The sequence below is a fragment of the Pleurodeles waltl genome, chromosome 5 (genome assembly GCF_031143425.1).
Source record: "Pleurodeles waltl isolate 20211129_DDA chromosome 5, aPleWal1.hap1.20221129, whole genome shotgun sequence".
Taxonomy (NCBI): Eukaryota; Metazoa; Chordata; class Amphibia; order Caudata; family Salamandridae; genus Pleurodeles; species Pleurodeles waltl.
The window spans coordinates 130967388-130984722 of record NC_090444.1 but is presented as its reverse complement, the minus strand read 5'-3'; the positions used below and the strand labels follow the sequence as shown (position 1 = coordinate 130984722).

The 17335-nt window shown below is 41.1% G+C and overlaps 1 protein-coding gene across 2 annotated transcripts in view; it reads left to right on the top strand.

Annotated features, from left to right (window-relative positions):
- The window catches only part of CDC42BPA (CDC42 binding protein kinase alpha), a 608613-nt gene that overhangs the window by 311207 nt on the left and 280071 nt on the right, over positions 1 to 17335 (top strand). For both annotated transcript variants that reach the window (XM_069233802.1, XM_069233803.1), the window contains exon 6: positions 9937 to 10030. In XM_069233802.1, the coding sequence (XP_069089903.1) occupies positions 9937 to 10030 (94 nt within the window). The remainder of the gene's footprint in view (positions 1 to 9936; positions 10031 to 17335) is intronic.

Genomic DNA, 17335 nt, shown 5'->3' with positions numbered 1-17335 from the left:
TTTGTTCCACATTTCTTTGACTTCCAGCTTTTCTACCTACACCACATGAAGAGGATACCTGGGATCCAGTCTTATCTTAAGACCCAGTGGCTGCCCCACTGTAACGGGACCATTTCTGTGACAGTATATCAGTTTTGCTGACCTGCTGCCAGTGTGCTCCTTGCCCCCTCAACAATCAGTTGAACATGCCTCTTGAAATCCTGAGTAGTGCAGAAATAGCCAACAAAATGTATTTTTGTATCCTCATATCCATCTGGGCAAATATTAGCTTTAAAGCCCCCTGGGGAAACTTCATGATATCATCTTCCCCAATCAATGTGTATGGTATCCAAAGTCAGCTTGATTGGTAATTTCTTTCGTTGAACACCTATCATGAAGGAGCAGTACTAGCAGGGGCAAGATCCTGAGCCAATCATAACCATCTTGAGGCGTGTACCCAGAAGGAAACATACAAATGTTAGGACTTTGCCTGGCTGGTGCCTGTTCTGGCGTATCATGGATCTTGTATAAACTGGGAAGCAGTGCCTAGATGCAGCAGCTCACGTTTGTTCTGTGCCACTCTCACAAGGATTGCAAAATATTGCCTTTTATTGATGTGCACTCGTCCCACCCTGTGCCTCAGCTCAACAGCTGTAGAATACTATACACATACGAATGTAGAGAACGAGCCTAAAAATTGTCACATGTTTTCAAAAGCAGGGCAAAGCACACATTCTCTAAGGACCCCATCTTCCTTGGGAACCGCACCAGACTTCACTCACAGGATGAAGTGACACAATGAAATATTCTCTTTGGACTATTGCTTTGCCTATGATGCCTCCTACGCTGTTGGATTTCTAACACAACTCATCTGCCAATAAATCAAAGGTGATTCACAAAAAATGTTCACAGTTTTGCATTGAGCTTACCTCAGTAAATCTAAAATGAAGGGCCACAGGCAGCAACTCTCAGAGTCCCGGCACTGTGCATTGCACCTTAAGAATTACATTTACCCATTGTGATATTCAACCCAAGAGTTGTGAAACAAACCTAGGTATTGCTTAAGAAATTGATAAAGAAAGAACATTTGAAGACGTTTTCATAGAATATACAACTAGTGCCATATGAATTCTAGATTGGGCTGGGCTCTCTGTACATTTGTTTATCTTTCTTCCCACTGACTCCTCTTTTCTACCATTTTCATTACCTCTTAGTCCTACACCCTTTTATTTTCTGTGTCTTATCTCCACCTTATTTGATAACTTCAGATCAAATTGTGAGGTTGTCTTACTCCACAACGAGTTTTAATACCCAAGTGTTTCACAAAATCTTTGATTAGATTGTATTAGATTGAGTTGCATTGGGTTGGATTTGGTGTGTTGTTTTGAGTTTGGTTAGGTTGTGTTGCATTGTTTTTGGTTAAGTTGTGTTTCTTTAGGTTTGGTTAGGTTGCGTTGACTTGGGATTGGTTAGGCTGCATGTCTTAGGCTTGTTTAGGTTGCATGCCTTAGGCTTGATTAGGTTGAATTGACTTGGGTTTGTTTAGGTGGAATTGCATTGGGTTTGGTTAAGGTGCATTGCATTTGTTTTGGAAAGGTTGCAGTGAACTTGTTTTGGTAAGTTGCGTTGCATTTTGTTTGGTTAGGTTGCGTTGCATTGAATTTGGTTAGGTTGTGTTGCATTTTGTTTGGTTAGGTTGCGTTGCATTGAATTTGATTAGGTTGCGTTGCATTGAATTTGATTAGGTTGTGTTGCATTGAATTTGGTTAGGTTGTGTTGCATTGGGTGTGGTTAGGTTGTGTTGCATTGGGTTTTGTTAAGTTGCGTTGTATTGGGTTTGGTTAGGTTGTGTTGCATTAGGTTTAGTTAAGTTGCGTTGTGTTGGGTTTGTCTAGGTTGGGTAATTTTAGGGGTGTCCCATTAAAATGAAGACATATTCAATGATGTGATATACTTCAAAATGAAAACCCAGAGAAGTATTTGTACTGGATTTATTACTGACTTTGATTTTGACCTTGATATATTCCTGTTAAGGATTTTCTATAAAGGTGTTAGACAATGTGCTTATAGGAGCATATCCTGGATTTTTTTCACTGGTTTAACAGCTTCGTCTTGGGTTATAAGCATAAGGACCATAAATAAAACGATTCTTCTTTTGAAAAAGAAAGATGAACGCGAAAGGGATTTCTCATGATGTTTGAATAAGTTTTATGGGGATGATTAATGTTGATAAGAACTGTTATCTGTGAGAGTTTGTAAGCAGTATACTCTGGAGCAAGAAGCAAATATTAAAGGGACTGATTCACAGGGAAAATACATCCGTTTATCAGGGATTTCTCCTGTGATTTGCATAGATTTCTAGGAATTGTCAGTAATGATCAGGAGTACACCTGGACATCCAAGCAAGTTGCAGATTTCATGCGGACTGCTGCTTCCCTGTAATGACCTGTGTGTTTAATGAGGAAGGTGCTTTTCCAGAAGTACATTTTTTAACGTGTTAAAATATATTTTTTCTTGAGGAGAAATTCCCTTCTCTTCATGGTGTGCATGTTTGTTTAGGACTTTATTCCACGCAGTTTGCACACTGTGTGCAGATTCTGTTTTTGTTTTATATATATAAAGCAAAGTGGGCAAGTTGGATGTGGAAGCCCATTGTTACTGATTCTGACAACGTTTTAAGTTTGGCTGTTCACCACTTTCTCAATCACCTTACACGTTCCCCTTTCCTGCCAGCCACCACCATCCACCTCTTAACCCTAAGCGAACAACTGTGGAAAATCTACCAAACTTGTGGATTTTCAATAGTAGAAAGTTCAATCTATGTCTTGCGTCTGTATTCTTTGAATAAAGATTGTGCTCACAGTTTCCATGCATGGAAGTGAAACTGCGGTGACAATAGATTTTGGGAATTGGGCCACAAACCAGATAACATTTCATGAGAGCATAGTAAAATGAGTTTTTGTCAGCCCATTCTATTTGCCACTTTTTCTCAAGAACTTTAGACAAATACGTCGATGTGCGTGTGTTTATTGCAAATTGCAAGTCACTTTTCCCGATTTTCTTTGTTGATGGGTAAGTCACATTCTGGGAACTTGGAGAGAAAGTAACCTCATAATTATCTCTTTCAAGAGAAGAGTTTTTTTTAAATTTAATTGAAAAACAGTGCACGATGACTGTATTAGTACAGAAAGCAGACGGTTGGTTAATGACTGCTCATTATAGATAACTGCTAATGAGTGAGAGAGAAAATTATGATGCTTGTTCCTAATAGCAGCAGGATTAATTATTTCCTTCCTTTGGTGTTAATTTGTCTTTTTTTTTACGGAACCAATTTCTCCTCATCTTCTGAGAATGTTTCCGTTTTTCGGTAGGCGATAACTGGAAATCACAGTCCCTCGATGTCGATTCTTAGATACCATAAAATGGTTGTCAATTCTGCTTTTAATTTTTCCTCACATACACACGAGGATTTCCTTTCTTTTAACATTTATCCTCACTTTAGTTACCCTGTCTTGACCTCTTCCCCCCTTTTTTACCTGTTCATGTGAGTGTGCTTAGTTTTGCTGGCGCTTCAGTCAGAAGGTGGGCTGTGCATGACCCCTTCTCCAGACATTTATTCAGTGCAGCTCATCAGGAATATGGTAGTATCTGGTAGCCGATCTTACCTAATTTGCGATTGCAGTTAGTGAAGCGCAGAGTGTTACAGAAGCCCATGATGGAATTGGCTCCCACCTCTTGTGCACTCAGGTGTGTGTTTAGTTCATGGCGGACAGTCAGTTGTACATAATGGGAAAGAACCAGTCAGTGAATGTGAAGTCTTTACATTACTGTCATCAGAGCACGAAACAAGAAAAATATATTAGGACCAATTCATTGATTACAGAACTCCAGCCACCTGTTCTTATGGGAAGAAACATCGGATTGATTGATAGTGAAAATATACATTTTTGTGTAACTCATGAGCTCAGTTTAGAGATTTAAAAAGGAAAGTTATTCTAAGACCATGACACCCTAATTCAAAGACTCCACAGAGCCGGCATAGAAGGGACTGCTCTTGACTAGATTACATCCTACCTTAAAAACAGAATTAATATTATCGATTCTCCCCCCTTCTCGTCCAAACCCTACCTCACAAAAGCAGGGGTTCCCCAAGGATCAATCATCTCACCTTTGCTTTTCAACATCTACATGATTTTATTACCAGAATTGATCAATGATTTTCAACTCACATACTACAACTATGCAGATGACACACAAATACTACTTAAATTAGAATGCCCTAAAAACATTGAAAACTCACAAATCTTCAGTTGCCTCGGAGCTGTTGGTTAGTGGATGACTTTGGGCCATCTCAAACTAAATGCCTCCAAAACAGAAGTACTGTTATGTGGTGACTGGAAAAATTATGACCCACTGTGTGCCCGATGATCTCGGACCACACAATGAATGCCCAAGTGGACAAATTAGCACAAACAAGCTTCATCACCTTAAAGACTCTGCGAAGCATCTTCCCCCACCTCGGATTTCCACACAAGGTGCAGGCTACTGTCTCTCTTGTACTATCCAAACTGGAATATGCCAATGGCCTCTACCATGCATCATCTCTATCTATTATGAGAAAACTACAATGTATGCCAGATTACTATTATATGTAAAGCCACAAGCCCACGCCTCCCCTGCCTTGAGAGCACTACACTGGTTACCCATTGCCAGAAGATCCGTAGTCAAGCTGCTTTGTGTCATCCGCGAAGCTATACATGGAGCAGGACCACTTTTCATCGAAACAAAATAACCAAATACATTCAGCAAAGAAACCTCAGCTCAAGATTGGCACTCTGCTTTAGAACACCATCATACAAGAAAAGACTATGGGTGGTACATCCTTCTATGTTCAGGCACCAAAACTATGGACTTCATTACCCCCAAGTATAAGATCCACTGATAACTATCTTGTCTTCAGAAGACTACTCAAGAGTTGGCTCTTTCCTTCATAACCACCATATTCAAACAGCAATGGACTGCATATATTTTTAATCTGAATATTTGTATATTCTAGATATGTATAGTTCTTTAGGAACTATGTATCTCTGCTATGTCATAAAAATAAATTACACACATACTCTTTAAACCTGTTTAACAAATGTATATTTGCTCAGGATTAAACATGTATGTGAATATATATATATGTATATATATATATGTGTGTGTGTGTGTGTATAAATACAAATAAGATAAAATCTATAAATAAAATTCAAATTATAAATAAGTAAATTAAAGTAAAAAATAACAATAATGAATACATAAATTAAAGAAAAATAAAATGATTTTAAAGATACATAAATGAAAATAATATAAATGTACTCTCTTGTAAACTTTACTTTGTCTACCCATCACCATATGACATCTCTATCAATCTATCAATCTATCCTCCATCCCCACTCTGACTCATCCCAAACCCATTCTACTACTTTCATCTCCAAAATAACCCTGCCTAAGCTCTTCCCTTCTCTTCCACATCTAGCTCACCCAAACCTCACTTTCCTACCATGATCTACCAAACAACCCTACTAGATTCTCCCTCATTTATCTCACCTTTGACTCATCCAAAACCCCTCCTGCTACTATGATCTCCCTAACCTTTTCCACAGACTCTTCACTCCTCCATCTCTCCTTTATTCATCCCAAGCCTCATCCTATTACTATGAACTCCCAATTAACACTTCTGGATTCTTCCCTCCTCTAGCCCTCTATTACTCTAGTCAGTCCAACTAATAAACTCAAATATCTCAAATTAACTCATAAAAATACTATAATTGAACTCTTATTTCCCTATACTTATCCACCACTAATTCCTCTTGGGTTCCGGAGTAGTGTGCTACTTGCCGAAAAGCGCTTTGACGCCTCGTCAGGGGTAGTAAGTGCTATATAAATACTATTACATTTACAATTCCAAATAAGTGTATTATATTGTGCATTTTGAGGCATAATATTAGAAATTTATGTTTGATTTTCTGGATGGAGGTAATCAAGAATATATTACTGTAAACACTGATTCCAGGTTCTGCATCTCTCTGTAGATAACCTATGTCAGCACTGAAAGGAATTAAGAAGGTAGATCTGTTTGTGTCTTTAAAGCTGTTTATAGATCAAACGTTGACTGATATGATAATGAAGAGGGTTGCTGAGAATGAGAAAAGTATATTTAGAAGGGTCACTACCTCTCTAGGCCATGGCACATGCAGCAAAGCAGCATTGTGTGGGGGAATTATGCTTATGTCATAGAAAACCTCTTAGTTAGCTGTATGTTACTTGAGCAGGTGCAATGCTGAAGTTCACCCTGACACCCAACTAGGTGATGTGTGTTCTCAGCTTGATTCCTATAACAACACTGCCAACCTTAAATGATAAAAATTGAACATTCATCCACAGCACTCCTTTTCTTTCTCCCGCTGCTACTTTTTTCTTTCTTCAGTAACTTCATCACTGCTTTTAAGTTTATTTTTCTTCATCTATAGTTTTCTCCCATTTGTCTTGTTTTTAATTCCTTTGTTTCGTTTTTTATCTCTTTTCTGCTTTAATATTTTCCCTTTTCTGTATACTTTTTCTTCTCAGTTTACTTTTTTCATTTTCATTAGTTAGATTGTTTTCTTTTACCTCTTTAAATTCTGTAATCTTATTTCCTTTTCTTCCCTTGCTCCATATAGAAGAAAGATGCACGCATGGTTGTTCAGCACTGCATGTCTAAGGAAAGTATATTGGGCGTTAGAGGTGTTAGTACATATGTAGTGATGTTGAGGACCAATTTCAGTTGTGTATGTAGGCCAAGAGGTTCTGTGTACATGTGGAAGTTAAACAAAAGAGAAATGTGCTGTGCAGGAGCTAGCAAGGTGAATACTCACTGATAGTCTAACTGCTCTTGAATTGATAGGAAGCAACTCGGGAGACTTCACCTTTGAAGACCGATCAGTAGATCTGAATGCTTGATCTTCCACCTCCCAATTTCAGTCTTTAGTCTCAAGAAGGTTTGCATGCAAAGAACTATTCTAAAAATGCCTTGCTGTCCTGAGTGAGTGTAATTCAGCTTAAATGTATGGCCCCCCTTCACGTAGGGAAAGAGGAAACGTTCACCCTGCGCAGGCACCCGATGGCATTTGTCACCTTAACCTGTTTAGTAAATTTACAGGTTTTCAATTGCAGCCCTAGAGTCCCTGGATAGCATGTCCATCTGTCTTTGCATCACTAAGGGCCTAATTTAGATGTCAGAGAAGGGGAATACTCCGTCAGAAACGTGACAGATATCCCGTCCACCGTATTACGATCCCATTCAATCCTATGTAGATCGTAATGCGGCAGACGGGATATCTGTCATGTTTGTGATGGAGTATTCTCTCTGCCGACATCTCAATCAGGCACTAATTCACCTAGCTATTTAGAGTCCATAAACTGGAATTTGCCTTTGGGACCAGATTACAAGGATTCATACTTCTGCAAAGGAATTTCATCCTTTTTTAACCAATTGGTTAGGGCAACGTACAGAACAGATGCAGGCTTCTTTTTCAGAGATTCCATACTTATCTGAGCTAAAGAGACTATTGCAACTGGTGAAGAGACACAAAGAAAGAAATCTTCCAGACTGCCCTTACATTTTTCCAGAAGAAAGGTATTTCTAGACTGATACCCTAAATTAGAGTTGTGGTTTATACTTCACAGTGTAGATCCTTTTTTGCCTTTTCCATCTTGTCCTGTATTTAAAAGTAATCTATTAGCTTATGTACTACTGAACTTCATTTATTATGGAAACTATATAAATAGTGTTGTAGCATGATGGGTCATTTTTAGGTGAAGTAGGCGTTAGATGTCCTACTTTGCTAAGAGCAGTGATGCAGATGTTGCACTTTTTGGTACTGGACCCAGATGGGAGGATCCAACTAACTCTGAAGTCCTAAGATGTAATGCTTGACACCAGGTGGGATTCTCTACAGGAAAAGTAGTATGTTATGTCTGGCCCTCATTGAGAGCCCTTAACTTGAACACAGATTGAATGGGTGACGGGCGTTGACCTGACAGTGATGGGATGTGCAGCTGAATGGCAGGTAATTTAAGGGGTGCATCGCTCCCCTATGACTCTTACCACGTGCTACTTATCCGATCCAGGGAAGTAGATTACGGTGGGTATGCACAACATAACATTTTTGGTTGGCAGGTGTCAATAAAGTGGAGTTTTCCACCAAAGGGTTTTTGGTGAAATCATGGAAAAATCATAGCTCTGCTCTCGTTAACTACTTGATGTAATTTGGAAACCCTCCTTGGAAAAAAGCTTTTTACTGACATCTGCCTTAGTGCAATTTTATATATCCTTTCTGAACATAAGAACTGTCATATACATATAAACTAGTCAGACAGGAGCAAAGCCTCCTCCTGTTTTCTGACTCGTGTGACCAGTGTAGATGATTTACTGTTTGCAAGAAGAGGGTGACTACTCACGAATAAACAGTCCTGAAGCATTCTAGTTAGACTTCTCAAAGCAGAAACATGGTGGCAGGTGGCCATTAGCTTGAAAGATAGTTCCACCCCACCTTATCCTAGGTTTGCTGTTGTGTTGAACCCCACACATAAACTTTGAGAAGCCCATTAGGCTATTGACATCTTGCCCTTTAATAAAAATATATTATAGTATGGCACTTGTAGTATGTCATCTCTAAAAGTACTACATCATGCTGTTTGGCTTTGTATCTTTGGAAAAATAGCCTAAGATTGCTTTAAGGGATGTAAAAGTAAAGAAATACACTAATCTCAAACACCTCTAAAGAGTGCTTTTAAAAGAGAAATGAAAGTGAAACCCTGCAATTTATGGAGCCAATTAAGAGGTTCCTATCTTTCATCTCTCAAAGGTGCTTGCATTTAGAAAATCGATTTTGTAAAAAATGGTTAGAAGTCTCAAATCAAAAACAGATGCTTGTTGAAACAGTTTCAAGAATCGTTTAAGGATCATGCGTGGGTTACATACTGTAGGTTAATTTATAGAGGATTCAACCAGATGTTTTAGACTTTTAACACTTAAGAGATCTAAGTGACGAATCTGATCATACCAGGATGGTGGGGAAATGAGTGTAGAAGGGCTTCTGCATTACTCTGTCACAGGTGCAATACACTGCTTATTCATGTGGTACATTTATGGGTTTCGCAATTTAATGAAACAAGCGCACCTATTTACCCTCGGTCACACGAGAAAGCAAGTGTGCTTTTTAAAAAAAATACAGTCTGTTCATCTTTATCTCGCTCACCCTCCCTCCATTTCTCTTTTCTATCTTTTTCTTCCTCCCATCTCTTTCTTTTGCCTCCTCTCTCTCTCTCTCTTTCTCCATTCTGCGCTCTGTACTTTCATTGGAATGAACAATTTTCGGTGGCATCCATCACCACCATGCTGTATAGAATTATTCTGTAGAACTTCAGCCAGAGACATGCTGCTTCTTTACAAAACAAAATACACGACTCTATGCAGAATTTAACAAAGTTGGATATATTTGACTACGCATCTCATCTCGTACAGCGCTGTAAATCACCCTTACGTCGAGTGCACGCAGATGTGTAATGCTGCTTGAAAAAGTGCTACTATTTGTTTTTGGGGCACCCTCACAGTTAAACAAAATCGAAAACTATATAAACTAGTTATTTCAGCAGATCCTATTCCAGATGTTTTCAACTGTACAGTCCTGCCTGTGTGTAGTCCTACATGTCATGAATCAAATGCTCATCTTTCAGGAACACATTCTGTTTATCTCCAATATGAGCACAGTGTCCTTGTTGCTGGATGTTTTTAGCGGATTTTGCAGATTGTAGCAGGTGCTTTGCTAAACCGAATGACCCACTTTAACTAGTTCATGAATTAACTGTCTGAAGAAGCATCCGTGTTTCTTATTTGCCAACACTTTAGCTCTGTGTTTATTTCCTTTGCAGAGACATCAAGCCAGATAACATCTTGATGGACATGAATGGTCATATTCGATTAGCTGATTTTGGTTCCTGTCTGAAACTCATGGAAGATGGAACGGTAATGTACACACTTATGACCCTTCAAAAGACTTAATGTTCTATGTCTTATGTTGGCGTTTAAAATAGTTGCATCTTTCTATGAAGAGACCTTAATATAAGTAGGTAGGGATATGCCGTCTAAGAAATGTTTAAGTAAAACGATGGGAGAATTGTAAATGGTTTGTCACAGAACCAAAGGTCTATTGTCTATTCTCCTACTTTTTAGTGGTTGGACTAGGCTAGTTGATGGAGTGTAATGGCCTTCAGGCTGGCTTCAGCAGGGCTTGCCTCTTCCTTGGAGCAGTAAGCATGAAGTAAAATGCCTGATATAGGTGTAAACAGGGAAGCACAAAAAGGATAAGTCTGAAAAGATATTTACACTTTTAGCAAAATAATCTCTTACAAGAAATTATATATACATAATTGCATTGGAGATCGCTCCCTGACAAATCACAATTCATAGATATTTTATTTAAAACTAGCCATGGTGAAGCCATAGCTATTGAAAGTAGAAGGGGCGTTAGTAGGCCATGCAGGGCACTACTTAGGGTTTTGGTCTAAGGTTCCCAAATTTGCTTGGAGCTTGCAAAGGAGAGGAAAGATTAGAGCCAGTCTATGGTTTGTCCTGTGGTGCCAGTTGTATTTTGGATTCTGTCTAATAATGAATGAATAGGATGATGACCAGACTTTCCATGCCAGAAAAGCAACCTATCACTAGAGCAACATAGCCAATAAAATAAAATATGCTGTAGGCGAATGGAGACTTTAAAATTCAGAACAAATCCAACTTGCAACATGGGGGGCCAACACTAGATGGCTAGGGTGTGCACCGTATGATCCACAGCAGCATGTTTTGATTACCTGCTAAACTAACTTTATCCACTTCCCACTGTTCTCAGTTATTATGTCTGGGCACAGGTTATGAGGCATCATCCACCTCCTGTTAGTCATAACTGGCTTACATTAGGTGGTGCCTATTTATACCATAGTTGGGTATCCTAAGGAGCCCTGAGACGTTTATCAGAGAAGAAAACCCTTAACGAAGAAGAGGAGAAAAGGGGAAGACAATTGGAAGATGGTGGTGAACAAGGATAGAACAAGTGTGGGCAAAATGAGAAAGATTTGGGGTGAACTGGGGTAGGACCAGCCAGGTCCCTCAAAGTGGGGACCAGAGTCAATGGTAGGCTAAAATCTCAAAGGATCAGCACTTATGAAGCCTATTATCATTAAGACGTGGAATATCAGTGTCCTCTGTTAAATAGGTAAGGCCACATGTGTTTCATGGGGAGGCAAGAGTTAGCTGTCATCTACTTTCACCAAACAAGGCAGTCCACTGTAAGATCCTTATGCCGGAGATTCCAGAAGGCCACAAGCATCCACTACTTTAAAGAACCGAGATGTTCTTCTCTTGCATTCCGTGCTGACCTCTACACAGTAGATTAAAATTGCTTGTGTATTCTTACCCTCAAATTCACACAGGAAATGGTTATGTCTCTCCTATGCCTCATTTTCACTATTTACTCCCTGCCGCAGAGGGGTAACTGTAGGCAGGGACTCAGGTAAATTAATTAGCAGACGTTATTGTGCATTGGAGTTATAGGGTAGGTGATACTATGCACGGCAGGCTCTGGGTTGAGCAAAATACCTGGAAATTCCACGTTTCTAGGGACTCACTTAAAATAAATCCATAGTAAGGTCAATCTAGTAAATTTTATCCTGGGTACGTCTTCACATTTGGACCACATAATATGATATCTGGGGAATGGTGAGAATTCAGATATCAGCAGCTAGATTGTAGTCTCTTAAGTTTCAGGAAGAGATAATGTAAGTAAGGATGTCATGAACATATAAAAGGAATTTTTGTTGGCCAGTTGGCGTAGGCATACCTGTGACTGTTGATTGGCTGATCTTAACTTCCACTTGTTCTAGAGCCAGGAGAAACAAAAAGTGCGAGGGCGGGCAGCTCTATATTTTCCCAGTTTTGATCTGAAACACATCGGGAACAATCTACCACAATTGATCTGGGCCATTTGTTCCAAACACAGCTGTTTAAATTTTCCTATCAAATCCGGTCCGACTGCAGTTTATCAGTTTCGGAAAAGGTATACCCATTCTACAGATGTTTGGACAAGATTTCGTAGCAAAAAAATATCATGTGGACAAAATATTGTGGAAAAAATATCATGAAAGTAAGTTTATATTGGTAGACAAAGTTCACTACACTTAACTCTACATATATGTACCTTGACAATATATATCTTCAAGCTACAGATACGTAGATGTGGAGTTCAGAATAATAAATCTATACTTACCTATTTGCACTTACTTTCTCAATATTTTGGTCCTTGATATTTTTAACACAATATTCTGTCCTCACAATATTTTTGACATCCATATTCTGAAAGTCAACTTAATCTAGTCAAATAAAAAGCCTTCTGGGCATCAAACGATAGGGCAGTTTGGTCATCTTGGTTACTTCTAACTTGGAACATTAGATGCATTAAGGTTCTCTTGTTGTTCCACACTGACCGTCCAGAACCAAAACCTACCTGCTATTTCCGTGTGAGGTAAAGAATTACTGCCCACTATTTATGCAATGCTGTAAACCAATGGTGGATCCCAGAAACCTAAACATTTCTGAAAAGTAGACAAAATCCTGAATTCAGCAAGGGGTAATTTGTGTAGATCCCACAAGGGTTTCCTACAGAAAATAACAACTGAAAACAATAAAATATTGAAATTGAGGTTAAAAAAACTGAAATATTTCTCTACGTTTTACTCTGTAACTTTTTCCTGCAATGTCAGATTTTTGAAAGCAATATACCGTTACGTCTGCTGGACTCTTCTGGTTGCGGGGATATATAGGGCTTGTAGGTTCACAAGAACCCTAGGTACCCAGAGCCAATAAATGAGCTGCACCCTGCAGTGGGTTTTCATTCTATACCTGGTATACAACAATTCATTTGCTGAAATATAAAGAGTGAAAAATAGCTATCAAGAAAACCTTTGTATTTCCAGAATGGGCACAAGATGAGGTGTTGAGGAGCAGTGGTTATTTGCACATCTCTGAATTCCGGGGTGCCCATACTAGCATGTGAATTACAGGGCATTTCTCAAATAGACGTCTTTTTTACACAGTCTCTTATATTTGGAAGGAAAAAATGTAGAGAAAAACAAGGGGCAATAACACTTGTTTTGCTATTCTATGTTCCCCCCAGTATCCCGATAAAAATGATACCTCACTTGTGTGGGTAGGCCTAGCGCCCGCGACAGGAAATGCCCCAAAACACAACGTGGACACATCCCATTTTTTGACAGAAAATAGAGGTGTTTTTGCAAAGTGCCTACCTGTAGATTTTGGCCTCTAGCTCAGCCGGCACCTAGGGAAACCTACCAAACCTGTGCATTTTTGAAAACTAGAGACCTAGGGGAATCCAAGATGGGGTGACTTGTGGGGCTCTGACCAGGTTCTGTTACCCAGAATCCCTTACAAACCTCAAAATCTGGCTAAAAAACACGTTTTCCTCACATTTCGGTGACAGAACGTTCTGGAATCAGAGAGGAGCCACAAATTTCCTTCCACCCAGCATTCTCCCAAGTCTCCCGATAAAAATGGTACCTCACTTGTGTGGTTAGGCCTAGCGCCCACGAAAGGAAATGGCTCAAAACACAACATGGACACATCAAAATGATCAAATACAAAACTACCTGTTTTTGCAGGGGGGCGCCTGCGTTTTTGGTCCTGGGCTCAGCAGCCTTCTAGGGAAACATACCAAACCCAGACATTTCTGAAAACTAGACACCCGAGGGAGTCCAGTGAGGTGTGACTTGCGTGGATCCCCCAATGTTTTCTTAACCAGAATCCTCAGCAAACCTCAAATTAAGCTAAAAAATCACATTTTCCCCACATTTCTGTGTGGGATCACTGCACTGGGACACAATTCATACCACCCAATGTTCCCCTCAGTCTCCCAGTAAAAATGATACCTCATTTGTGTAAGTGGGCCAAGTGCTTGTGAAAGGGAAGAGCCAAAAACATGACGATATTGAGGGGGAACAAATGGTCCAAAAGGGCAGTTTGCAAAAAAACATTTTTAGGCTGACAAGTGCAGCAGAATTTTTATCGGTATAGATGAGACAATCGTGGGTGGTAGGAATTTTGTGGATTTCTGGAGATTTCTGAAGGTTCCATCACAAAAAACGTGGGAAAAATGTGTGATTTCCAGCAAAGTTGGAGGTTTGCAGGGGATTGTGGGTACAAAAGTGGGAATCACCAAGATGTTTAGTTTTCAGATGTGTCTAGGTCTTATGGATTTTTCTACATGGCAGCGTCCCAAAGTCCATAAAGTGCAGCCCTCACCATTCCAAGTGGGACGATTTTGAGAGTAAGCCAAGTTCTCATGGCCCAAATGTAAAGCTAAAACCCAAAATAATCAAATGCCTTCTTGCTTGCTGTGGGATAAGATGTGTTAGAGTGCGGGGGAGAGCTGAAAGACTGTTAGCCCCTTCAGTTGAGGTGGGGGCGTAACCAGGCCCATACTGGTTGGTAGCCACCACCCCAATATTTTTAGTTTTTTTTAATGGCATCTAGTAGACTTTCTGCCCCCCCCGGATGGTGGATCAGGGGTAATTGCCCCATCTGCCCACTAGTGGGCAGAACAACTTTGGCCCCATTTATTTGGGGTGGGGGTATGGCCCCACCTTCTTATTTTTGAAAAAAAACCTTCCCTAGCCTCTGGTGGGCTTTTTGCCCCCCCTTGGGGCAGATGGCCCTTCCAAAAATAGGCCCATCTGCCCCCAATAGCGGGCAGATATGGCCAACAGTAATGTGCTGCCATGGGGAGCGACCCTTACCCAAGGGGCTGCCTCCCTAAAGAAAACACACGCATACACACACACACCAATCCCTGGTGTATAAGTGTTTTCTGCCCCCATGGGGGCAGATTGGCCTAACAAAAATTGGCCGAACTGCCCCCAAGGGGGGCAGAAATGGTCTAAATACAATTTGCCCCCCAGGGGACCCAATGGGTCGCTCCCCATCTCTCAAAAAACAAACAAACAAAAACAAAACACAAACAAAAAATTAGCCCTAGTGCTTACAGGTTTCTGCCCCCCGGGGGAAGATCAGCCTAATAACAATAGGCCGATCTGCCCCCGGGGGGGCAGAAATGGCCTAAAATAAACCCCCCCCCCATCCCCCCACACTCCCGGGGAGCGACCCTTGCCTACGGGGTCGCTCCCCTTGCGTGACATTGGCGCAAAAAAAAAATCCCCGGTGCCTAGTTGTTTCTGCCCCCCTTGGGAGCAGATTGATCTAAAATCGTCCGATCTGCCCCCAAGGGGGTTTCTGTCCCCCTTGGGGGCAGATTGGCCTCATGAAAATAGGCCAATCTGCCCCCAAGGGGGGCAGAAATGGCCTAAATATAATTTGCCCCCTAGGGGAGTGACCCTTGCCTAAGGGGTCGCTCCCCACCTCTAAAAACGAAAACAAAACAACAACAAAAATGATCCCTGGTGCCTAGAGGTTTCTGCACCCCCCTGGGGGCAGAAAAGGCCTTAAACCCCCCCCCCCCAGGAGCGACCCTTGCCCAAGGAAGGGGTCGCTCCCTTATGCCAATTTCCACTTAGAAAAAAAATCCCTGGTGTTTAGTGGGCGTTTCAAAAGCCGGATTGCTTTGCAATCCGGCTTTTGAAACGCTCAGAGAGACTTCAAAGGGAAGGAAATTAATTTCTTTCCCTTTGAAGCCTCTCCGGCCTCCTCCACGTGATTGGAACAGAAATGCTTTGCATTTCTCTTCGATCGCGCTGGAACCTGAGCTTCCAGCGCGATGGAGGAGGCCTCTGTGATTGTCAGTGCGCGATGCGCGCTTACGTCACAGGGGGAGTGGGGCGGTCGGGGGTGGAAGGGGAAGGGATTCCCCTTCCATCCACAACCGGGGGGTGTGGGTGGGTGGCCCATGGGTGGGAGCGCTAGGTGATCTCGTCCAAGGCACCCGAGAACCGGCACCTTGGACGAGATCACCTCGTCCAAGGCACCGTAGCAGTTAAAGACCTTGCAAAACACTGGGGCAGACTTGCCTTGATGGACATTATAAAATTCAGTAGGGGACCCATCTTTTCCCTTGTACTTAATTGTTTTATTGTCATCTATGGGCCTAATAATCTCTTCCTGTGAAATGCTGCCACCCAGAGTAGCACTGGCTGCTTGAGTCAGTTTACGTAGGTATGTACTGGCTAGGAAAGAGGCCACGAAGTCTTGAGTCAGCGGTTGTTTGGAAACATGTAAATGGATGAAAAACAATAGAAAATGTCAACCGAGTGTTTCATTCAGGTGGCTAAATAAAGCCAGAATTGCCAACATCCATTTTCTCTGTCTGAGTTTGGTAGCAAGAAATCAGTCTGTCTGCTCACCAAACACATAATATTTCCTTATAATTGGCACAGTGTCTATATAACCTGAGTCGTAAAGAGGGCATTGAGGTCAAATTTTCAGGAGAAGACGAGGTGTTGTAGTGCACATTAACTCTCCGATCACTCTGTCCAAGCCCTGCTAAGTCCCCCCAGCCTTCAGTTGGCTTAACTATGTTTCTCATAAATTTGCCCCATTGTAGGCTCTACGTATTGCCCACTACTATTTGTAAGAAATTCCATAAACATTGATTGTAATTGTTTGTTTCTTCCATCATGTTATATTTAAAAGTGTTCATCCACCAGTATTTCACCTGTGATCTACTGGTGCCTAGCTTAAGACGCAGAAGAACTGGACATGATGCGATATTCCACCTTCGGAATGGCACTGGATGCTACAGATGGTGTAAAATAGCCTACGAGTTCTATGCACACAGTATGACAGGTTCCAAAGTTCAATTATTTTTCCCTGGGGTTTAATAGTCTCAAAATGCCAGTGTGCAATCTTCTGTTAAGACAGAAAGTATGCCCCTTTGTCTACTGTTTTCTCATTTACCTTATCTGTTAGTGATTGGGTCCACTCTTATGTGCTAATCTGCTCCAGGAACCTTCTGTTCATCCTTCCCCTGCCTCTTCCTTCTGATACATTCATAACCTGAGTCTCTGTAATTTGTTTTCTCACATTTTTCTTCCCCCTCATATCCTGAGTGGGTGGTGTAATGGAGAGGAAAAGGCAGGTGCCTCGAAAAAGATCTGGAGCCCTAGCAGAATCTGACATAGGTGTGATTGTTCTCTAGTAAAGCCAGCCCTTCAGAGGGTGGCCAAGGAAGTGAAGATGCTGCTCCTTGGCTTTCCCAGACCTTGCTGTCTTGACTCTCATGCAGTTAGCAGCAGAGTTAATAGTAGAATCGTGGTG